A 24,887-nucleotide genomic window follows, 5' to 3' on the forward strand; every position below is an offset into this window, starting at 1 on the left:
GATATGTGCATGTGTGAATGCATTTGTCTGCAAGTTTCTCACTGGTCTCCTGGGCGTTTTCCAACTTTCTGGCATCTCAAATCTGTGCAGCAACCCGAGCAGCTTTATCACACAAACACAACATTCACAGTTACTTATACATGAGCTCAGATATTCTTTTCTCATGGAAATGCTGTATTGGATTGCTTTCACACCAAAAAAAATAAAAAATCTCACACTCACACATACACTGAATTACATTACAGAACCAGTTAAATTAGTAAGATATTGATTACATTCAAACACATGAATACATATATTTATTTGGCTCGACAAAGGTCACAGAAAATGTTAATGTCTGGCCAAAAAGGGCTTCGCTGATAATAGTTTGTTTTGCAAAAAAGAGAAAAAGCTTTTCAGTCAAGTTCAGGGTAATAGACCGCTGCGTACCTGACCCAGTCTAAAGAGCAGAAGCAGGTGCATTGGGGTTTTTAAGTGCAAAGGGTCACACAGCCCTTTATATACACATCTCTCCTCCCACCCGCCTCCCCCCCCCACCGCTATATACAGAGTCATGTACCATTGTCACACAAGGAAAAGTGTTCTTCAGCCCGACATCCAAACAGCTGCATCAAGTAAACGTCGGTCAAAGTGGAGTATCAGTTCGTCAGCCGTCACTCTCCCACAGCTTTGACCTCATCAGTCCACCAGAATATCTCCGGCGGTCTCTCGAGGCCATGATGTCATCTCGTTAATATGCGTCAGGCTCTGGATGTTGTGTGTTTTCATAAGTCAGAGTGGTGAAAAGGCCCTGCCTGTAGTGCATATCGCTAGGAGTGCATGATCAGGCATGTAATGAGAAAAGGTTTACGAGTTTAAAAGTAGTGTTTGGTAGCTCCTTCCAAAGTCGGCAACATCGTGGAGGCGATGTAAAATGCTGTGAGTATCATAGTTACTGCTTCAGGGCCTCCTGCCAAAGGGGTTGAAGTGCTTGCTTTGATAGTCTGGGCCAGCCCAGTTTCAGCCCAGTCCAAATTCATTTCCAGTTGAGTCAGTGGGTTACATCGTTTTTACTTTACTCCTCATCCATTGTTCCTTTATTGAACATTGCAGCTGCACATGCATGTCGTAGAAAACATGCTCGAAAGATGAGAAATATTCCCGTCAGGTACAGCTCGTGTTCACAGAAGCAATGACTTGATTTCACTCCTTTCTGTTTGTCCACAGTTCAACACGTGGATAATTAATTCATAGAACACTCTGAACCAAAAGCAACTCATTCCAGGGTGTCGTTTTACTTTTCGTGGGAGTCAAATTCAGCCCATGTGGGCAGTGACCTGTGAGGCCCCACCTCCCGGCTGGCTACCGGCCAGTCCTAAAGTCCGAGAGTCGAACAAGAAGCCTTGCTGTCCTCCGCTGAGCACACCCAGACTGTCCGTTAGAGTCCCACTGGGAGACGAGCCAAGGAAGGGGCTCTGGTGATTGGTAGTGGCAGCGGCGGCCATCTTATCGGGGCTGGCAGCAAGGCGTGGCGAGGGGGGGAATGTGTAACCGTACAGGCTGTAGGGCGGCGTGTGGAGGCGAAGACCGGCGTAGCCCTGCGGGGTGGGGTTGGATAGATAGCCGAGCTGAGAAGCAGGGAGTGGCAGGGAGCAGAACGCTTCGCCTTCGTATGCGGACGATCCTCTGGGAGGAGGGAAGGGCTCTGGGGGGTTGCCGTAGCGGTGGAGGGGGTGCGTTGGTCGGCTGCAGGTGTAGTCAGGCGGGCTGAGAGGGCAAACCTGGAAAGGTGAGGAGCACGGGGACGTAGAGAGCAGGTGAGGTGATGGTCCGATCCCTCCATGAGCTCCTGGGACTCCTACAGAATAAGAGGCAGGAAAACAGAAAAGTGACACAAAGTCCAAATACCTTAACCCTCCAGTCGTACTGCGGGTCAAAATTGAGCCGTTTTAAAGTTTGAAAATGTGGGAAAAAATATATATTTTCACAGTGAAACTTCTGATGTCCACATTTTCAACATTTTTGGGAAATCTTTGAACATTTTTTGGTGGAACAAAAGAAATATTAAAAATGTTTCTTAAGAACATTCACACAAAAAAATTTATGTGAATGTTCTTAAAGAAAATATTAGAAGTTTTACTGATATATATGTAATCACTTTAGATATTTTTAGGATTTTCTTGAAAGTTTTTTCACTCATTTTTTGAAAATATTTACAAGAATTTTCTTGCCAAATTGAGGGGATTTTTTAAAAATAAAACTTTTAAGGGAAACTTTTAAGGAATTATTGGAATTTTCTTCCTGAAGGTTTTGCAAATTTTCAGGAATTTGGGGAATTTTTTGCTGAATTTTTAGATTTTTTTCAGACAAGGAAGCAATTTTTTTGGTGCCCGTAAATGAGGACAACAGGAGGGTTAAATAATGAACAGAGCGAAATGCATCAACCTAACAAGCTGGATTTGTGTCTCCTGTAGCACCCTGACATGGCATGAACTACCCATCTTAAAGACCCCTTATTATTCACAATTACAGGTTCATAATTTTATTTTTGTGGTCAAGTAGAATGTATTTACATGCTTTCATGTTCAAAAAAACATTTTTTTTAATCTCATAATGTACATTACTGCAGCACCTCTTCTCAAAATCATATCTAGTTCAGTGACAACCCAAATACTGTAAATAATGAATAAAATGAGATGCATTAATCTAACAAGCTGAATTTCTATTGGCATCTCAGGTAATAGTCTGACATAACATGACTGATCCATATTAAAAAGCCCATATTATGCACTTGTACAGGTTTAGAATTTTAATTTTTGGATCTAGTAAAATATGTTTGCATGTTCTACAGTTCAAAAAGTAATATTTTTTCTCAAACTGCTCATTGCTGCAGCACTTTCTCTTAAAATATATCTGAAATGTTCTGTTTTAGCTCTTGTCTTTTTAAAGCAACCCTCCTGAAAAGTTCAGTCTGCTCTGATTTGTCAACAAAATGGACAAAAGTGAGGTAACTTTAGCTACAAACTGTACCTCCAGATATGTGAGTACAGGCAGAAAGATGTGGTTCCCACAGAAACAAATTTAGGGGGAAAACATACTTTGTTTGAGGGTTCAAACTAACTGCTAGGTCGGTGTTATGTAAATGTTACATGATGACAGATAAATAACACAAGAAAAGCCTGGACTTCCAACTAGGTGACTCAGGCTGGGAAGGACCTCCTTTTTTGAATGAACTTTGTAGGTACACAAAAAGCAGCTATATAACACAGTAAAGGAAATTAAAAAGCCCAAAAAAGCAAAATATGGGTGCTTTAAATAGAGAATCTTTGTGTCTTTGTCATAGAATCTGTTTTCATGCCACAGCAATCCTGGGCTGTGTTGCCTTACATAGATACTCAATACTGAATATGTGCTGAAATAAGGTATTTGAATGTCTTTTATTAAATTTTGATGAAAAAATGATCTATGTTTTTAGATGATGACCCCATGTAGCTGTGGAAACAACTGTCTCTCAGAAGCAAAAGAAAAAGTGTAATGACATTTTAACAAAACACCTTCTGTTTGAAGTTTTAGGAAACATTGACCACAAGCCTTCCCTAATCTTGACCAAACACACTGCTAGGCCAAACTTAACAACACCTCACTGTTGTTATGGGCGTCTAAGTCATGGAAGGTACTGATAAACTGCAGATGAGGTAGCAAATTAAAGGAAAAACCAAAATAAAGTGTCTTAGTAAGGTGTTGGGCCACTGTCTGCTGCCAGAACAGCTTCAAAGCACCTTGGCATTGATTCTCCAAGTCTCTGGAGCTCGGCTGAAGGGATGAACACCATTCTTACAAAAGCTATTTCACTATTTGGTGTTTGGATAATAGTGGCGGAGAGCATTGTCCAACATGTTGCTCCAAAGTCTCCCATAAGTGGTTAGTTGGGTTAAGGTCAGGTCGCTAAAGGGGAACCCTTCGGTGACACAAGGTGCCCTATGGATGGGGTCATTGATTTTGTTTTCAAAGATCACTCAGAAAAACTATGCAATGATTTGCAGCAATTGGACCCAAATCATGGCAACAAAATGCATTCGCCTGCGCAACAGAACCACTGGATTGCCTGGTTTTTCCAGCAGGTTCTGTATCCTGATGGTTAACGTTACCTTGCTTGGCCATTCCAGGGATGTCCTCAAACGTGAGCGTTCGCAGAGATGGACGCCAGAACGCGTACGACTCGACCAACGCCTCCAAACCCATCCTGTAGAAATGACACACAAACATCAGCACGACTCACAAACCAACACAAAACCCAACATTCGGAGCCAAAAAGTTCTGCACATCCTGCTTTTTCTACAGCTGCAGCCTCAGCTCAGCTCAGCACTACATTACACCAAGCACCTGACGGCCATCTTAGTCGCCTGTGGGGGCCTCTCTCTTGCCATCTCCATGGAGACCGCAGGTAATGAGGGGCATAAACGCCACGTTGCGATTGGCTGCTGCCGGTCGGGTGCTCGGAGGTAATTGCTTTCACACGACTTTTACGGGCGAATCAGGACGAAGGAGCAGGAAGCCGCAGCAAGGATTTATGAGGTGGGACTCCCCCCCTCCACCTTCACCCACCCAATCCGAGTCTCCCTCCTCCTCTAGGTGGGGCAGAGGGGTTTGCTGTGGCGGGGTAATGCGAGTGCTCTGTTACCCCTCGTTAGCGTGAGGATAAAAGTCCTCCCCCCCGTGGGGTTGTAGCCACGGTGATAATTTAGACAAGCTGCCCGGAGCGGTGCTGTGTGCACCGAGGCAGCCTATCAGAGCAGAAGTTTATTTAGCAAACTGCTTAACTCTTCCTGTAATATTTAAGGGGAGTGGGGTTTTTTTTCAGCCTTCTTGAGTTTAACTTTTATAGGGTCTGCTGTCAAGGTCTCTGGGTTATCCAGTTTGCTGTTCTCTACCTTCCTCCCCTCTCTCGAATTTTCTGTCTCACACATTCCCCCTGCTTCCCTTTTCTCTCCCCTCCTCTCTAATGATTTCTGCGAGGCCTCAGGGGAGTGGCTGTTTGGAGACTGTTGGAGTTTTACTGCTGTGTTGTTTTAATGCTGTGTTTATGTATGTTTAGAAATGTGTTTATACAGATTTTTCTTCAGGACACTCTTGACTTTTATTATTTTGCTGTTGATGTTTATGTTCCCGAGGCTGGCTGGAATCTGACGCTCCATTTAGGTTTGCAGCCCCAAGTTGACTTTTTTTTTTCTCTCACAGTCTTGTGCCTGTAACTGTAGGAATTAATTTGCCTTTAAAGTTAGCACGTTTAAATAAAAATGCATCACCACCTCGTCGTAATAATGCCTGTCTTTTCTGCCATTTAGGGGGGCTTTAATAGGAGGCTGTTGCACTTTTTTCCATTCGAAAGAAATAAATAAATACATAGTTTTGCTCCCCATGAAATCCGACTGAAATAGCGGTGACAAAAACCACAACCAAGCCAGAATATAATGCAGCCCTGCCCCCTAATGCACCAGATAATGTGAAAATCTCTGTGGTTAAAATGTACTCACCGGTTTCTGCCAGAGTCTCTGAAGCCTTTGGCAAATGGGTTCCTGTCAATTTTCAGCCTTGTAATCTGAAAAAGCAAAAATAAGACTCTAATTATTTCCAAAAATTCAGTTATTACAAAATCCACCATAACATATATTGTATAATTGAGGATTTTCCCAGCCAGAGTAATATCCTTCTCTGTAATCTTTCACTCAGGTCTTTAAATAAATGGCTTTGTGTGCAGTTAGCTGTTTGTGTGCATGCCTACTTGTATATTTCCTTGCACATGGATGTGAATTTGTGAGGCTGTAATGTCTGTGGGGCTCTGCTCAGGTTGTGGGTGGTGTTTAAGGCCCAGCTCTGTGACCCGCATCCAAAGGCACTTTTATAGGCATCGCCACCATGTTCTGACTGCAGCCATCATGCGCTGTGGGCCAGCCAACCTCAGCTAACATCTACTTCAAAGCTCACGCTGAATGCTCGAGTGCAAAAATCCAGAAAAAAAGAGCAACTTTTCTTCATTGAAGATACTCAGGCAATGTAATAAAAAACAACTTCAGCATCTCCTAAAAGTCCCTTTAAAAAAACACTTTCTAGGAAAACTTGACTGCTTTTTTCCCTGCCTTTCTGTTTTGCAAAACACACACATTCACAGAAAAATCTGCCCTTAAATGCAGACCAGACCAAGACATAAAAATTTTACGATACAGAAATTAAAATAGTTTTTCTTTCTTTCTTTCAGCCTTATAGCTTAAAAACTCCACAATCTTTCTGTTAATCTTTATCAATCATCACAATTTTGCATCCGCAGTCTCTACAAAACAATGTATCTCCCTGCAGCAGAGCAGAGCACAGTGGAAATGTGGCTGTATCAGTGTTGGTTTTAAAGAGAAAATGTGCTTCAGCTGTGCTACCTGTTGGTTCTGATAAGCTGTGACGGTGGTGAACACAGTCTCGGGGAAGGAGAAAGTGTGGGTTCCTTCCCCGGCAGGGATGGCTCTCACTGGGGATAACTCCTCGCCACACTCCTTACGGATCACATGGACCCTCGGCTGGTACTTGTGCATGGAGTGAAGAATAATCTGAGCAGGGAGGGAGAAAATTATTGAGGATTAGATTGCAAAACAACAATTTCATCTTACTAATAGCTATTAAATATGATTATGGGGGAAATGAACGTGTGGTTTGCACCTGCACACATAGAAACATGCAAAAAAATGCACTTATTTTAAGATTGAATTATAGAGTTTGTAACATTGAGACTTTACAAACATGCTTATATCAAGCTGTATTTGTAACAGATGCATGAAAGTTAAGTTGCAGGATTTTACTATCTTCTAAATGTGAGTTTTTAATTATAATACCTGCAGTGATTTTTAAAGGATGCTACAGAATTATCCAAAAAATATAAACTCTTAAATTATTGTCATATTTGAATATAGATTAAGTCAGCTGGCCACAATAATGCAAGTAAATGCAGAGCACAAATATGTGTTATAATAATATGTTAGACATGCTATGTGATGCTACATACATGTCCCTGGTCGTCCAGTTCGTTGTTGGTCAGTTTGAGTTTATCGAAGCTCACCACCTGACGCATCCACGTCTCTCCTGAAGCCGGGGAGTCCGGGTGGATGTACACTCTGGGCGGCACAGGGGAGTCCGCATTCCCCGCCACCATCCACTTAGAGCTGTGATACACGTATCTACGCAATACACGCACATAAAAGGATTGACTGTGTTGCTTTTGGTTTGTGGCGCAGATGAGTAATAATCAGAGGAAATTTGAGGCCTTTTATAAAAACTCAGAGGATCTCTGCTTACTTCAAAATCATTTATATGAATTATGATTGTCATTCAAGTCAAAGGTGTAATCTGATTGGTGCGTTTTGAAGAAAATATATTTATTAACAAACACCTCAAATCCAGTATATTTTACTTACTTGTGCAAGATTTTACGTATATATGTCCAGTTCGATTTTAAAGCAAACCTGAAGCAGTTATTCAGATTTTATTCTGCGCTTTAACCGATGTGATTGCATGTAGGATGCGGTGTGTTTAATGGCAAGAACCTCCTCTGTTAAAGGTGCATTTATCACCTTCTGGTGAGCGTTTGGGTGCATTTAAAACCTGCAAATTTAACACGCGTCCTCCTCCACAAACTTTATAAATCCACCGCAGTAATACAGACAATCTAGTGCTCCAGGTTGTCACTCATCGCTCCAAGGCGCCGCTAAAAAAGTGTTTTCACATATAAACGAGTTTAAAAATGACAGGCCTACAGTGCACCAGAACGCACGGACTTGGCTGCGCAGCAACACGCTGTTTTTCTCCTGCGTTCTAACGACGTTTGTTGGTTTGACCCCGCAGGGTGGAGGGGTTAAGGCGTCCAAAAGGGATGACAAAACCGCCGTGACAACACACCGGTGCCAAGCAGCCATTTGTGGACAGAAAGCTGGGGTTTGCACAATTGAAAAATCTCGGGGTTTGTTTCAGAAAACTGCGTAGATGGAGTCTAAATTAGGACTCATGTTAACGAAAATGACTGTGCTGTTCCCGTTTCTATGTGGGACGTGCGTGAGAGGATGCAGAAATGTTCACTTTGATGCTCATATCACGATTCTTTATGATATTTAGTCTTTTGCGAAACACTTTTAAAAAACAGCGAGGATTTTGTGCCCTATTTTACCATTTGCATTACGTAAATTTGTGTGCGCAACTTGTGCGTCTTACCTGTATCGTTTGTTGTCCACGGGGATTATATCCATGGCGATGTAATACTGCTGATGTGGGTCCAAACCCGTGATCTTGACGCGCATGGCGGGGAACATCCGCCTGACAGGAAAACCAAATAAATCTGCTGCACTGGAGATTTCAAGTAAATCCTCTGTTCACTCTGCACTCATTCTAACCCAAACTATAACAGTGATAATAATAGTTAAAGTAATACTAGTCATTTCACTATCATCATAAAAACAGACTAAAATGAACAGCTTAAATGAACCAATAATACAACAGAAAATGCCTTTTAATGAATTAGCTCCATGCTTAATTATTTTATTATAAAATATCTCTAAGTTGCTTCACAAATATCTCACTAATTACCAAACTTATTATTTAATGTTCTGTATTTCAAATTTTATGCATTTTTTAAAAAAAGTCATGAATGTTTATTTGATCCCAGCATCTAAATGTTTTCTCTTGTGCATTTTTTTTCATCCTCGAATTTCACGCAGTCCATTCAAATATGTCCTCCGTCTTACCGTCCAGCCTTCGTGATGATCATCTCGGTGCCGATCTCGTGGAACCGTTTCCACAGGTCTGATCCCTGCAGGTCCACCCGGGTCTCCTCTCCGGCTCCTCCGGTCACCGGCGCCGCGCACAGAGCCGTGGGCTGCGGGCTCTCCAGCAGCGCGTCGTCGCTCTCAGCTGCTCCCAGACGAGGCGAGATTGACACGTTTTTGTTTTTAAATGGCACCCAGGCAAAATATTATTCACTCTGCATGGTATTTCATCTTCTATTTACGTGTTGTGACTCGTGGAAAAGACTAAAATGTGAATGTAGTTGAAGCACAATAACATGACAGCAGGTTTTATTAGAGAACATTTTGCATTTATTATTAAGCCACCTACATTATTGCAGTTCCAGTAGCCTTTGCTGTGATGAAAATATCACTAATTTTACTGAAAGTATTTAAAATAAATTAACTTTAATAAACTGTTGCACTTAATGCATACGAACTATAATATTCTATTTATTTGTGTCTCTAAAAATTAAACTAATTAGTGAATTTATATATGATGCAGATGAGAAATGTCAAGTTTACTGCCTTTATTTGTGAATTTCAGTTGAACTCCCAGCAGCATGTGGAGGCTATAATGATCCCCATTATTACACTTGAGTTTTAAATCTATTTTACCATCGAGGATACGTTTAGATTGCGCCCTAACTGCAGTGTTTATGCGTCTCACCGCTGTTGTTATTTGCGCTATTCAACCCCAGGCCTCCCCAAGTGGTGGAAATTTATGGACACTAGACGTGGGCCTAACGAGCCCGACTAGCACAGCTCTGCAGCCATTTTTATGAAAAAAAAAAGGAGGAAAAACAACAACTTTGCTGCAGATTTCAATTCGTCAGAGGCCAGACGGTTTATGCTCTCTGCAGACCTCTCAGTATCCTTCCCGTGGCAGTTTCCCTCCTGCCTTTATACGCTGCTAATTGGCGTGTTTATGATTGCAACACAACTCATAAAGCCTCTCACATTAGTCACACTCACACCACTCATATTTACTAGACCAGGGCAGTGATATGATATCACATTCCCACTGTGAGACTCTGGCATTGTTTGGCTTTATAATCTGCATTTAAAAAAAAAAATTTGCATCTTATTTACTGATTTTTATGCAGAAGAGAGAATGCGTAAATCTGACGAAAAAGGAAAAAACTGCTTCTTAAGGAAAATATCTGCAATTAGTAGGAGCAAGGTTATATTTTTTCTTCAAAATATAGCAAGAGAGTGACAAATGTGCAGCCTGTGGTGAAAAAAAGAATAATTTGCAGTAGCTATAACTTGTAAAGTGAAATGAGACATGATTTACTAATTTAAACATTTATCAGTAATCTGCCATGTGAGGAACCGATTTATATGCAAGTAAATACTTCATTTTAGTGATAATTATTGTTATTGTTGTGTTTTTTGGAGGTTTTCTCTATGTTTTCTACTTACGGGATCCGTCACTTGCACACTCCGCCTCGCTGCCCCGGTCGCTCGTGCACGCTCTGTCGGCCCGCAGTCCCGGAATCCCGGTTAGATCAGACACGTCAGTCCCGTCCTCGTACCCGGGAGACACGGCATCCTCTCCGGTCGTCCTGCGTCGTTTTTCCGCCCCGATCAGCGCCTCCACCGAGAATGCGTGCGCCTTTACGCTCAGGGCGCACGGAGACCTCCGCTTCTCTGCCATTTCTCTCTCGGAGCGAGATGAAGGGAGCAGGAAAAGTTCAAACCCCACGCAGAGAAAAGAAGAGAAAAAAAAAAGAGAGAATCCACGCTGGACAGTCCCGTGTTAGCAGAAGAGTCTGTCCGTCCTGGAGACAGAAGAGACGAGCTGGAACAGAGCCTCCGTTATCCAGAGGAGCCGTGCGGACTTTTGGAGAGTGTCAACAACCGAGTTTAGAGGAGAGCCGGAGAGAGGGACCTGTCAATCAGGGCGCGCAGAGCAACCAATCACGAGTGATCTCGGCCCCCCGGAACCGTCCTCCGGTCCCGCCCGCTGAGGGGGCCGCTCGTGCCGCCTTATGTGGTCAAAGTGGAGCCGGTGAATGAATCATGTCTTCAGGCGGAGCAGCGAGAGGAGCGTCTCTCTGGGGGACATTGCGCGCATTTTCACACACCGGCACGACATGCTCCTCATATCTGGACATTAGAGCCTCCTGCCAGGGGCCTCCGCTGGAGAAACAAGCGTTCACATGTGGAAGAATTACCTGAAAACGTGCTTGTCCTGACGATTATTTAAATACACGTAGTTGGGCTGCAGGTACCAGATGGATAGAAAAGTCATTCTACATTTTTTTTTTTTTAGTGAGAATTTTGCGCAGCATTTAAAAGCAGGTTTACGAGATGTTCCCCAAACGTTGTCATGCAATATATCAAATGATTACCAATACTAAATGAATAAATAAATTAATAAAAATACATTTTAAAACATTTCATACAACAAAATCTGTGCTCCGTGACATTACAACAAGCTGCATTTATGAAACATTTTTAAAGTACTCAGTTTTCATGAACACAACAAACTCATTTCAGTCCTTTTTTCACTTCACAGCATATATTTTATTAACAAATGCATTCAGATCTATAAGCTTTTTGACGCAGTTGGTATAAATACATGAAATATTTCTCTTTATTTGTAAAAGTGTGAATTTATTTAAGATGCTGAACATGATCCAAAGGACCACCTGTTTTTTCTAATCATTATTTTGGTGCGTAAATGAAACCAGAAGCTGTCAGTTATGTTCCAAAGTCACACTGGAGTCTAGTGAGAATAAAAATGACTGCATTCCACAGTGTGATTGAGACGCAGGTAGCAGTGAAAGCACCACAGCAGGGATTTGAAACAAAAGCAGATGAGCTGAGTTAAGGAGATGAGCTGGATTTTCTTCTTCGTGCACGTTTGGAAATAATCTTACACACTTTGAACGCTGCATAAATCAACGTGTGGTGGGTTTGGAGCTGCTTATAAATAAACAGGGAGCGTGTGTGTGTAATTTGCATATTAATTGCGCCACTTATGGCCCTAATTAACCCGTTAATAAGTTAATTCCATTCATCGAGGTTTCGGTGCAGTTTGTTGATCTGATGTTTGATTTTTCACTCCGGGATTTGATTCTTTTCCGGTTTGTTTTCTCCGGTAAAATCACCGTGAAGCTCGAGGCCTCTGCAGGCTCCTTTCTGAAATAAACTTCTCGTCTTCGTTTATTGGCACAAACTCAGAGTCAGTGATTGGACGTCCAGCAGAAGCCCCGTGTCCAAATCCACGACGCTTAGATCAAACGCTGCCCCTCTGTGGAGTCAAAAACGGTGCCATTTTTGGTCAATACATAGATTAAATAAATTTAAATGTTTTTTTTTTTTTGTTTTTAAAACAGACTTTAGTTTCGATCTAACATAAGAGAAGAGAGAACAGTCTGACTTATTTTGTGCGTAAAAATTCACTTTTAGGAGTAAAACGTTTGATTTTGCAATAAAAATACAATTTAATAGCTAATTTAGGAACAGCACAACATTAATTACTCCTTATTAAATTCAAACGAATAGTGTTTTACAATCTAACGCTGCTTTAAATAATAATTTATCCAGTTTATTCTTTGCATATTATGACGAGATAGCAGATTTTATTCATTTTAACTGGTTACTTATTATGATTTTTGGTCTTTATTGCTGTTAAATTAAATAATAGAGCCTCAGAACAAGCTACACGTAATTTATAGTAAATTTTGACTAAACATTAGAAATTAATAAAATGACAACAAAATTATAAATTATAAGGCAGTCGAGTTATTTATAATAATGATAGCCATGATATCATGATATATATTGATATTTCATGGAATGCTAAGATTAAAATAATAAATAAAATAAAATAATAAAATGGACCGTTCCTAGTTAGTTTGCAACATTTTGGAGCAGTGGTTCGAAATAATTAAGATTCTGAGTCTAATTAGACTAAATATATGAAACCTTCTCGTAATTAAACAAATCTGCACTCAATCAGCAATCAGATATTAGCAAGAAAAGCATTTTTACTATTTTACATATGTGAAAAATAAAAATCATTGGTATGTATTTCTCTTTTTTTTCTCGGTATTTATTATTTCGCACTGATTTAGCCTTAAAGATCAATAAATCATCTGTTGGTTCTTCATTTTTAAACTCCCACAGAGTGAAACAGTCCAGAAATATCCCTCCAGAACATAAAGAAAGTGACTCAGAGCAGAACTCAGCTACTTTACAGGCCGCTTCCACAACCCAAAGACTCAGGCTGCTTCTGAAACTGCGCACTGCGCTGCGGACACGGCGCAGCCAGCAGACATGCGCAATTTGAGTTTTGGAGTTCCCAGTCACATTTTAGAATGAAACGAGGACACATTTGTTAAGTGGTGCAATACATGTATTTGTACAGCCAGAAACCAAACAACCAAACAAATAAATGAACAGGATAAAATAAATTTTTGAAAAAATTGGGCCTATAAGCTGCACATAAAGAAGCAAATTTGCTTTACAGGAGGTGATGCAGAAACATATACAATTTTTAACATAACAATATATATATATATATATATATATATATATATATATATATATATATATATATATATATATATATATATATATATATATATATATATATATATATATATATATATATATATATACAGGCCAGAAAGAGTTTTAATGAATCAGGATTATGGAATTAGCTTCTTTGGGGAAAAAGTCTCTACTAGCTGCATTTGCTGCACTTTAACTGTTGTATTTCTCCTTTCAGGGCATTTTAGAAGCTTTTATGTCAGTTTGTGTGAGAGCACCTGACCTGGATTGGATAAATAGTTTAATAGGTTTTAAATTAGGATGTCACCCATAGGCATCATCTTGCAGCATTAAGACTTAGACAGACTTTAATGATCTCCAGAGGGAAATTCTGCTGTTACAGCAGCTGGATATTCAACATGGGGGTAAACAAGGCAACAGAGAATATTAAAGTCAGGTGTAAAGTGAAGGTAACATAAAACAAAATAAAGTAAAATACAACACAATAAGATAAGATAAAATAAAATAGAATAAAACAAAATAAGAATATGGAAAATATATTATAGAAAGAAAAAAATTAACAAAATATGCAAGAGGGGCTCAGAAATGTGCAAATAACATAAATAGGTGCAGATAAGTTCAGATGAATAACACTGAGAATGTAAAGTGTCCAGTTTGTACAGTGGTTTAATCAGCAGCAGAGTGGTCCAGTCCTTTAGTGATGTGGATATTTTAAAGGATATTTTAGTGAAACAAGTGAAGCCCTGCTCCCTGCTGCCTCTCTCATTGGCTCCGAGCTTTTTGTGAAACATTTAACTACATATAATGAACAACTTAGATTCAATTAATTAAAAATTAATTGATTTTGAACATGTAGTTGCTGCATCACACTGTGAAAGACTAATTATATATTTTTGTTGAGCTAAATATTCCTGGTGGGTCATTAATTATGCAGTCAGGTGTTAACCTGGTGACTTTCAGCCAATCAGCGCTCAGCACATGTGCGCAGGCGCGGTTTTAAAGCAGCGTCTCGGAACCCACTGAGCGCTGAATAGGCTGTTTATTAAAAACCTTTGACATAATTACCTGCGGGCTTTGAAGGGACGCGGGGCCGCGCAGAGCAGGGGAGTCTGGGTAATACATTGTTAACAGTTATTTAGCTCGTGCTAATGGGCACGTGGAGCTCTGCCAGGGCTTTTATGGCGGAAGTGGCAGAGAGCAGTGAAGGTGTGTGTGAGGGAGAAAGCTGTAATTCAGAGTTTATGGGCTTTCAGCAGAGATTCCTGTCCACGTTACGGTAAGGTGTCATATTGATCTGACTGAGCACAATATACAGTATAGCAATGGATGTGTACAGCATTCTCTGCTTTTTGCACTTTATCATCATATGGCAACTATAATTTTTGCACTACTGTGTTTCTATAGTCCTTTCTACACTGTAAAAAAAAACTGTTTTTACACTAAAGTTCTGGCAGATGTGGTCGCCAGAACGCTACCGTAAAATTACGGGAAAACATTTTCTACATTTATGGTAAAGAAATGTCAAAGTCAAAGTCAGCTTTATTGTCAGTTCTTCAATATGTACGTGACATACCAAGAATCGAAATTTCGTTACTCTCTCTTTGTGCAACAGTAGACATTAAATAAAGATTTAGAAAATAAGATATTAAAGGGCAAAAAAAAAAAGAACAAAGGAAGCAAAATTAGAGCCGAGCAACAACTAAGAATGTATTGATGTTGATATGGTTGAAAAACTTGCTTCATTCCATATTTTACTGTGAAAAAAAAAGTTCTAACCTTTAAAAATCTGAAAATCTACATGAAAATACCATATAAAATAAACTTTGTGTAATTTATTATATATATATTACAATTAGCAGCACAACAACATGTACCTTTAACTGGGAAAACTCTATTCTTTTTGAGAATTAAATGCAAAAATCACAGTATTGTTATCCCTATTATGGCATTTTTCCATTAAAAACTGTTTAGGAGTCGGGAATTTTTTTTTTTCAAGAGAAAAAAAAATCTAAATAACACATTTTTCTCCTGATTAACCTGTTTACGGTGATTCAGTGTTATATAAACTGTACGAAACTGTTTTAGACTTTACAGATTTTTACCATCATGGTTTGACAGTTTTTCACCGTAAACTTTACGAAGTTTTTTACAGTGAAGTGTTACCTCAGCAGCCCAAAGAAATGTTTCACTAGACACCAAAAAACTTTTTGTCACGACGTTTATTCATTTTACTGCTCAGTTGTACTTTTTTATGGGCATTTCGTGTCTCCATATGATGCTTTAATGTTGCTTTAAAGAACTCTTCACACTCTCAGGCAGCATTGTTCTCAAACTACATATATAAATGTGGACTTTTTGTAACATAGTTGACAGGTATCATAGTTGACATTTTTGCTGTTTTCAGGCCTAAAATCAACATGGCCGCCTATAACCAAACACCACATGGCATTTTTAGAGAAAGATTCTTCTAAATATTAGATATACAACTGAGTAAAATTGAAATTGACTCACACACTACTTTATATTAAATAACTCAGAAAGCCTTGGAGTCTGGTCAGTCTTTTCTTCAGGAGGAAATGACATCATGTGGAGCAGGTCATGTGATCTGGAATTAACACACTTCCTGGAGAGGTGTTTTTGTAATGGGGAACTTAGTTGAAAGTGATTTCTCAGACAAAGATACAATCTATTATTTTCCATATAAAATTTGATATATTGCCAAAAAAGAAATATCTATCATGATTATCTCAACTTAATGAACAGAACACAATCAAAATAATCTTTGAATCAGCTGATTTTATTATTGTTTAGCTAATTAGAAGATGGTTGTTATTAAATTAGGACAGTTATTTAGTTGACATTTTAGTGATACCCAGTCATTTTTTTATTAATAAGTGATTGCTTCCGTAATAAATAACTCTGGAATTTGTAAAGACATGATCTTAGTGAACACAAAAACATTCGTTTTTTTTACTTTTTATAAAAATGTATGCAAGATATATCCCATGGACTTCTTGAACCAGCAATCGATAAGGAACAATTTGCTGTCTTTCATCAGGTTTAACAGTTAGGATTTGGCAGCTATTCATATCACATATGGGGGTTTAATAATAATTAATGTTGACTGTAAATAAATATACTTTTAAAAATGATAGTTCGCTCTTGTACAGTGTGTGACCATAAAATAATGTTTTGCTGTATGTAAATCAGAAAAATGCCATTATTTTACAGATGCTTCAGTTAGTTTAAAGAAAAAATATGAATAAAAAGAATTGAAAAGTAGTAAATAGTATTTTTAACTGTTATGTTACAAGTTTTGTTAAATTGCAGTAAATATCTAGTAAAAAGTAGTGGTAGAAAAAGGTATTAACAATTCTACGAAGTCATTTAGCAGACATTTTTATCCAAAGCAATATACATCTGAGAGAAGATTCAACACAAGCATGGATATTAAGTTACATGTTTGCTATTAAAAAAATCTATAGAAATATATACAAATAGTAATTTTAGAACATGTGACCTTAATGTTATTGATTGCACTGTTAAACTGTATTTAAATCACCATGAAAAATAGTTATTTTACAAATATTTGCTATTATTTTCACAGTTTATGCAGTTTTGAATATATTTCTTCTGGCACCCTTGCTGGCATATTTTCGTAGTATTTCTACTGAATATTTTTTACAGTGAAGTCCCGTATCACACTTGTCCTGGGGTCTGAATCCCTGTTGAAATCTGCTGGATCCTCCGTCTGTCTCCGCTGTAGCCATGACTTGAACTCGTTGCCTATCTGCTCAGAGAATGACCGGGGCCCCTGCGAGTAAATCCTGCTTATGCTGGCCCCGAGTCCACTCGTCATCCAAGTGAAGTGACCCCTGCTCTCTTTCATAAAGTTAACCTTCCATTGAAAACGTGGTATTTACTGACACGCTTGATGGAAGATGATGGATCTATGACATTTATTGAATCTTTTTACGAGCCGGTTCTGGTCCTGACGCCGTTTATTCAGGCCTCTGTGCGCCTCGGATGTTATTCAAGTTGAACTCCTGCTCTGGCTGCAATAGCTGGCCTCATTCACACAGACAGGCAGGAACAGAGAGAGACAGATGAGTCAGGCTCCTCTGACTTACAGCCTGAAGCTGCTGGACTGGTGCTGGATTCATCGTCTTATTCACAGGTCAGAAACGCTCTGCTGAGCTCAGCCACACTGCAGCCCGTCGCTACACAGCCTCGTTATTTTAAGAAGAAATGCATTTTAGTACGATTCTCTCACGATCTGTAAATGAAACCAAATCAGTGGGTTTAATGAAACATCTTATTTTCATTAAGCAAAAATCACAGCCTAGTAGAAGGGAGAGAGAGCTGTGAAATCTGGAGTGGATTAAAAGGAAAGCTGAATTTGTGGCAAAATTCAACAGTCAGATTTTAAATCCATCCATCATCTGTACATCGCTTAATCCTCATTAGGGTCACGGGGGGCTGGAGTCTGTCTCAGCTGAGTCATGGTGAAGGCAGGGGACACCTGGACAGGTCACCAGTCTATCACAGGGCTACATATACAGACAAACAATCACACCCACATTTACACCTACAGACAAATTAGAGTTACCAATTAACCTCAGCATGTTTTTGGACTGTGGGAGGAAGCCGGAGTACCCGGAGAAAACTCACACATGCACAGGGAGAACATGCAAACTCCATTCAGAAAGATCCCAGGAAGGCCGGGACACGAATTCTCTTGCCACAGTTGCCTTAGGGCTGCTCTGGGGGTTCAGGCCATTTGGGTTCTGTTTTTTAGAGTGCCTCTAACGTGATGGAAGAGGTGACAGTTTCAGAGATTTTTGGAGGGAATTTCAATCAGTTGCAGCAGCAAAAACGAAAGGAATTCTGGCCAAAGACGGTGCGAACCTTGGGGATAGAGAGTGTTATGAGATCACTGGACCTCAGGCAGTAGTTGCTATGGGATCGGTGTAGGAGGTTGGAGAGGTGTTGAGTGTCTTCCCTGATAGGGTTTTGTTGATGAGTAAAAGCCAGTGAAAGAGAGGGTCAACCCACCAGTTTGTAAAGGGCACAATAGCGGGTGGAGAAAGGTCCACTGGTAGCAAGATGGATGGCTGTGTGATGAAGGACATCAAGTCTGTGAAGGGCATACTTAGGGGCAAGTTTATAGACGAGCATCTTGAGATAATCTGAATTGTAATTGGCACTATATAAATAAAACTGACTTGAATTGAATTAAAGATGAAAAATGACACCTGTCTGACTTCTTATTAATGAAAGTCCAAAGAATATCCAGGTCACTCAACACAAAAACCCTTTTTGAACACATGAATAAACCATCAGAAAGTCCTCACCAGGTGTGTCACGCAATGAAAACAGATGTTGTATTAAAATTTACTAAGCAACCACATGACTCAAGTCATGCGTGTGTGTTTTGTCAAACACAAGATGTGACAAAATACAAATATAAACTACTATAAGTTATGCTGTATGCACAAATCATACATATACAGTCACATTTTATAATTCCAAACTATATACACTATAAATACCATTCTACAATCAAAAACCTGTTCAAAAAGCTCATAATAAATTACCACCTGTTGTACTTGTCTGAACAATGAGTCAAAGTTGAATTGTGAAGATCTTATAATGACTGTCCACAAACAGAACACAAACATTTGATCCAAACTGACTGTTGAGAAGCAGTGATAGCATGAGTCAAAACATTAAACAACTTAAACAATGTTTAGTATCTGAAAACTGACATATTGAACATCCTTCAACTGCATCTTTTGATCTACTTTAGATAAATCATCGGCCTGCATGGTGGAAGTAAATTGACGACTGTGATGTTAACCCACACCATGAAATCTAACTAATGAGCTTACTGATGTTATGAGAGACCAGATGATTACTTTTTCCAGGGCTAAATCAAAGTAGCCAGTAGTTTCTTGGATGTTATTGTTGATGGAGTTTATTTTAGTGTTGAAAAATGGTGACAGGAAGTGAAATTATTTGGTGGCTTTCCATTGCAGAAACTCAGGGCATGCTTGAGGTGGTGCAAATTTTTGCAGGAACGAACCCCTAATCAGCCTTTTTAGCCTTTCTGTTCCCATCATGGTGTAAAATCCAACAGGTTTGACTGCATCATCCACACTGAGTGCACTAAAAGAGCGAAAAATAGTGGTTAGTGAGCTCCAAATCTATGAGTATGTAGTAAATAGATCAATGGAGGTTTCTTATGTTAACCAATACTTGTTTTATGGCTCTTCTCCAGGTTGTTTTCTCTCGACTAGATCATTGCTTGTGTTGTATCTACTCTCAGATGTATGTAGGATTTGACTCTGCAATATTTGATGTTAAATATAGAAGACTGCTACTAGACAAGAACACCGAGATGGCAGAAAAATGAAGCTTGTTGTCCTTAAATCAGCATTTGTTTTCTCCAAGTTTAGCCAGTCAACTTTTAAAACTGCACATCAGCTTTTTCAAGGCCACTCAGAGGTACCAACTCTGAAGTAGCCTTTTTTTCTTCCTATAGAAAACAGCCCTGAAAGAGGTTGTCCAGAGACATTTCTGGCCGTTGGAACACGCACAAATGTTTGGGCTGCCCTAAAACAACCCGCAAGTTCCTGCAGCGGAGAAAAACCAACTATCTCAAGGTGCTTCGGTGGACGATTTACCCAAATTAAGCACATTTTTGGCATCCAGACAGCCAAATGTAATGTTTTATCAAAGCAGAACGGTCGTGCCAGATCGACTACCCACGGCTACGGCTCTGTTTTTGAACAGGAAACAGCTATACCATCTCGGGACGCCATGGGTTTGACTCTTGTGGAGTTAAAAGAGGGAGTTTAACGGTGCAATAAGTTCTGCCTGATTATCTGTAGAGCGCTTTATGTTACAGCGCTGTACGTAATTGACTCTGAGCTTAAATCAGGTCAACAGGGGTCAACAGCTCTGCAGGATCGGCTCCAGTCATATTTACTAAAGTCAGCAGGAGACGCAGTTATACATGTTTTATCGGGCTGATCTAAGCTCCATTAATTACATAGCACAGCCATAATTTGCGGAAGTGAAGTATTCCTTTGCTGGCATCGAACACTCTGTAAACCTGGTTGTCTTTTTGCAGTGTTGCCAAGGTAACCGGCTTGTTTCATCACCTGGATGATTTACACGTGTGGAGGTGTCGATGGCAGGGTGGCTTCATGACCCAAACTTTTACCTTTCCAAGGTTTTTATGAAACTTTGGATGAGAGTTGGTTTTTTTAATGCCGTTATGCAGCAATGAAACAACTCATCTCATTACCTCACTGGGTCTTTTTGTTTTTTCCTCTCCTTCAAAGACAGGAGGGGAGAGAAAGCAAAACAAGCAGGTGCTGTTTTTATGGTTTTCCTGATCCAGCGAAGAAGAGGTGAAAACATTTTCTCCTCTCATAACCCCTGAAGACTCCATCTGAATGCTGTGTGTGTGCATGAGATCATTAGGAGGATAGGGTTTTGTGTGCAGAAGGTTTGTTGACTCCCTATTGTTGACTGGCAGCTAGATCTGGAACGAATAGATGTGTGTGTGCACATGTGAGGAGCCTGTCATGGTGTGTAATATAGTTTCCTGTGATCAGGCTGCATAATGAGCTGCTAAAAGGAACACAGATTAGAACTATGGTTAATTAAGCTACAAGTACTCCAGTCTTTTTATGTTTTTTTTTTTTTTTTTTTTTTTACTCTTTGGATGCTCCTTTTTCACTCTTGCATGCATAGACTACACGCAAACACGCTCTCCTAACGAGTGCAAAGCTCATCACAGAAAATGCCGCAATTTGAAAATAACAACAATCATAAAAAAACCATACAAACATCTGCAGCTCGTAACTAACGTCTCAGGCCAACCCCAGCACACGTGCCTCTTAAAACTGCAGAACAACGGTTATTTTCATCTCTTAGATGTTTTATTTCTTTTCTCTTTCTCTGACTCAACTGGAAACATTTAGGCTTCTTTTTTTTTTTTTTTTTTTTTTTTTTAATCAAAGAACAAAGTCGTTAAAATTGAGATTTGGCGGTGAAGGCGTCCGGTAAGCCTGCCTCTCCTCCTGCGCCTGCATGCAGCGTCCAACCCAGCACTAACTAGCATTTTGCACAAATGTAAGGAATGCTGTTTTATTACTGCATTTAAGGCAGGTCTGTTTTAAAGTGTACACAAAACATGCATATGTATATGCACAATTTTATTACCTTATTATAAAAAAAAGTGCTTTTTCGACGGTGCCAGTTGCTATCTTTAAGTCTTTCTGAGGATCTAATTGGCCGTAATGACACAGTTTTAACTGCGGAGAGAAATTCTGAATGAAACGCATAACATCAAAGCTTTTTCATACACACTGATTCACAATAACACACACACGCACACACACATGTAAAACTGTCCCTCATGTCCGTTTATGCTCAAAATGAAACACCACAGGCCATTTGTCAATGGTTAGTCAGGTTAATAAGTGGTCATTATTTTCATGAGTTACCTGTGTTTGGGTTGAACGTACATAAGCATCATTGTGATGCACATTTATGCACAAATTCAACAATAATAGGAAGTTTTTGTAGTCGTCATCGAGTTGTCAGGATGACGGTAAATGGTTGATTTGTGTCCATATTTATCAAACTTCCTAGATGTGCATTCGACAGAACCTCACAGGGCCAACATTGGAGTCAAGACTCACAAAGCTCAGTTTCTTAGGTAATCAGATACATTTTAAATACAAAACTAATGAAAAATAGTCAATAATAGTCAATAATAATAGACTGGAAGTAAATCAAACTCGCATAAGACAGGTACAAATGGGTCAATACATAATTATGGGACTTTTTGTAACATAGTTCACAGGTATCATAGTTGACATTTTTGCTGTTTTCAGGCCTAAAATCAACATGGCTGCCTATAACCAAACACCACATGGCATTTTTACACAAAGATTCTTCTAAATATTATATATACAATTCAGTAAAATTGAAATTGAAAGTTATTTCTAAAGATATTGTAGTAAACCTGCTGACATGCCATAAATCCACACTTGACTCACACACTACTTTATATTAAATAAGTCAGAAAGCCTTGGAGTCTGGCCAGTCTTTTCTTCAGGAGGAAATGACATCATATCGAGCAGGTCATGTGATCTGGAATTAACACACTTCCTTGAGAGGTGTTTTTGTAATGGGGAACTTAGTGGAAAGTGATACAATTTGTTTTCCATATAAAATTTGATATATTGCCAAAAAAGAAATATCTGTCATGATTATCTCAACTTAATAAAAAGAACACAATCAAAACTATTTTTGAATCAGCTCATTTTATTATTGTTTAGCTAATTAGAAGGTGGTTGTTATTAAATTGGGACGGTTATTTAGTTGACATTTTAGGGATATCCAGTCATTTTTTATCAATAACTGACTGTTTCCATAATAAATAATTCTGGAATTTGTAGAAACATGATCATAATGAACGTAAAAAACACTATTTTTTTTACTTTTAATAAAAATGTATGTCAGATTTATCCCATGGACTTCAAAAGTCCCTCAATTCTATATTGACCCTTTACGTCACCAGGAAACAAGGTATTTTTTCTTTATCTTTTATTGTCGTGGTTTGATAAATGCTTGTTGAGTTCTTTACAACTGCTCGCTCCGCCTCATGCACTGATGATTGATAAAGTCCGTTGTGCGTTCACACGGTGTGCGTATCCACGTGCACGTCGTCTGGGTGTTTTGCGGCCGCGTCGCTGCAGTGATACAGCCTTGGGGAGAAAATGTGTTTTTGATATAGAGTCTCTTCCTCTCGCCGCATGCGTCTAATACTCTCCCTCTTCCCAGGATAACAGGGTCACAGCATGGAGACCTCGAGGACTCCACACCTGGAACAACACCACCCAGAATATCCGCTGCACTGCGAGGACATAGGAAAAAGAGGAGAGAGAGTGCGAGAGGCTTTATGAATGACAGAAGAGGAGGAGGAGGAGGAGGTCGTGTGGTGCTTTCAAGTCATCTGTCTCTCTAATTCTTTTTTCCTCTCTTGCTCCGTCTTTCTCTTTGACACATACTCAGACACAAACAGTTTTTTTCTAGCAATGGTCTGTTTTGCAGCAGAGGAAATATGAAACACCCCTAGGCATTTGTCAGTGGTCAGTTGCATGTTGTGCTCTCTTTCTTTTTAAATTTTAAAACCCCACGTGTGCGTCACTCTTCCCCTCCTTGACACACTGCTGAGGTCTGATTAATAAAAGATGAGTTTGGTTGGGGGGGAAGTATGACTGTTTTGATTGCCCCTCTTCTCTGCAGAGTAAAAAAAAAAAGAAGATGAAAGAATGAGGGAAGGTCCACTGTGATGGCCCCAGGACCGACTGACCCAGAGGATGGAGAGAGACGAGAGGGATGAAGTGAGGACGAATCCATACGTCCAGCACCGTTTGATGCCTGCGGTGTTGCCTGTGTAACTATAGCTCTTTTTCTTTCTCCCGCTCCCTCCTTTCCTCTCGTTTTTTTTAAATACCCCTCTCTTTGCCCTCTTCCTGCTGATCGGTGCCAACCACCATGAAACCACCGCCACATTAGAGCCTTTAACGGGCACTGCCTGGCATCCTGCTCTGTCCAAACATATTATAGTCACACACACACATGCAGGAGTGTGTATCTACATAAAGTTTCTGAATTCACAACTGTAGGGTTTCGTCGTATGTATATTGAAGTCTTGGGGGACATTTTTCATCGCTACAAAACTGCCACATGTCATTGCGGCTCCAAATAAACTCTGAAGATGTTGACTGCTTCGAACAGATTGCGGACTGGAGAAGGCGGCAAATAAATGGTTCACATGTACCGACAGAAAAGTGATATTAAAGCTGAAGAATTTACTAGGAATATGGTTTGGACTGATGTTTATAGAGTGGAATATTATGATTATTACATTCCTGCTCTGCTCCACGCCAGCGCAGCTTTAAGGAGAACAGCGCAGCAAGTAAGACTGAGCTTTGTGTCGGCTCTTTCCCCTCCATCATTAATCAGAGCAACACTTTATCATTCGTAGATTTTCAGAAAACTGAGACTTGTTGACTTGATTCCACCCAAACCCCAGCTGAGACTCTGGCAATCCTTCACTGACGTCCTCTAATTACTTCACATTTTGACTGTACTCGCTGTCGTTTAGTCTTTTATCTTCCTCATGAACTAACCATCTGAACAGCAAACACCACCACATGTCCCTGTGAGGCTCCCATCATGTGTTAATGAGGCGCTGAGGATGCAGCTGGACACGACTGACCACGCCTGCTGACATCACGCCGCCACCTCGAGGTGATGCTTGTTTGTTTGCGGTTTGTCTAGTTTAGTAAACGTGAGATAATGGGTTCGATTATTTCTTTTACTGCGTGGATGTGGTGAAAGGACTAGTTAAGAGGGAGCTTCCCCTTCGGTAAAGGTTCCTCCCTTTACACTCTTAAACCTTGATTATACTCCCTCGTGAATGTGCTCATGAACAGCTGCAAACACCACAGATGTGTAGGTGTTGTTAATGTACCA

General features: G+C 39.8%; 1 protein-coding gene and 1 long non-coding RNA gene across 2 annotated transcripts; one reads left to right on the top strand and one right to left on the bottom strand.

The window, feature by feature from the left end:
• Positions 1 to 271: 271 nt before the first annotated feature.
• Positions 272 to 10,667, bottom strand: tbx18 (T-box transcription factor 18). Its single transcript, XM_023277732.3, has 8 exons — positions 10,221 to 10,667; positions 8,757 to 8,922; positions 8,227 to 8,328; positions 7,028 to 7,199; positions 6,408 to 6,575; positions 5,514 to 5,578; positions 4,128 to 4,222; positions 272 to 1,837 (listed from the first exon to the last, which is right to left on the bottom strand). The coding sequence occupies exons 1-8, from the start codon at positions 10,453 to 10,455 to the stop codon at positions 1,296 to 1,298; spliced, it is 1,545 nt and encodes a 514-aa protein (XP_023133500.2). The 5' UTR covers positions 10,456 to 10,667; the 3' UTR covers positions 272 to 1,295.
• A 3,724-nt stretch (positions 10,668 to 14,391) lies between these two features.
• LOC129350261 (uncharacterized) lies at positions 14,392 to 24,656 on the top strand. Its single transcript, XR_008603605.1, has 3 exons — positions 14,392 to 14,598; positions 23,187 to 23,335; positions 23,652 to 24,656. It is a non-coding gene; the product is annotated as an uncharacterized LOC129350261 (long non-coding RNA).
• The last annotated feature ends 231 nt before the right edge of the window (positions 24,657 to 24,887 follow it).

This window comes from Amphiprion ocellaris, chromosome 12 (genome assembly GCF_022539595.1).
Source record: "Amphiprion ocellaris isolate individual 3 ecotype Okinawa chromosome 12, ASM2253959v1, whole genome shotgun sequence".
NCBI lineage: Eukaryota > Metazoa > Chordata > Actinopteri > Pomacentridae > Amphiprion > Amphiprion ocellaris.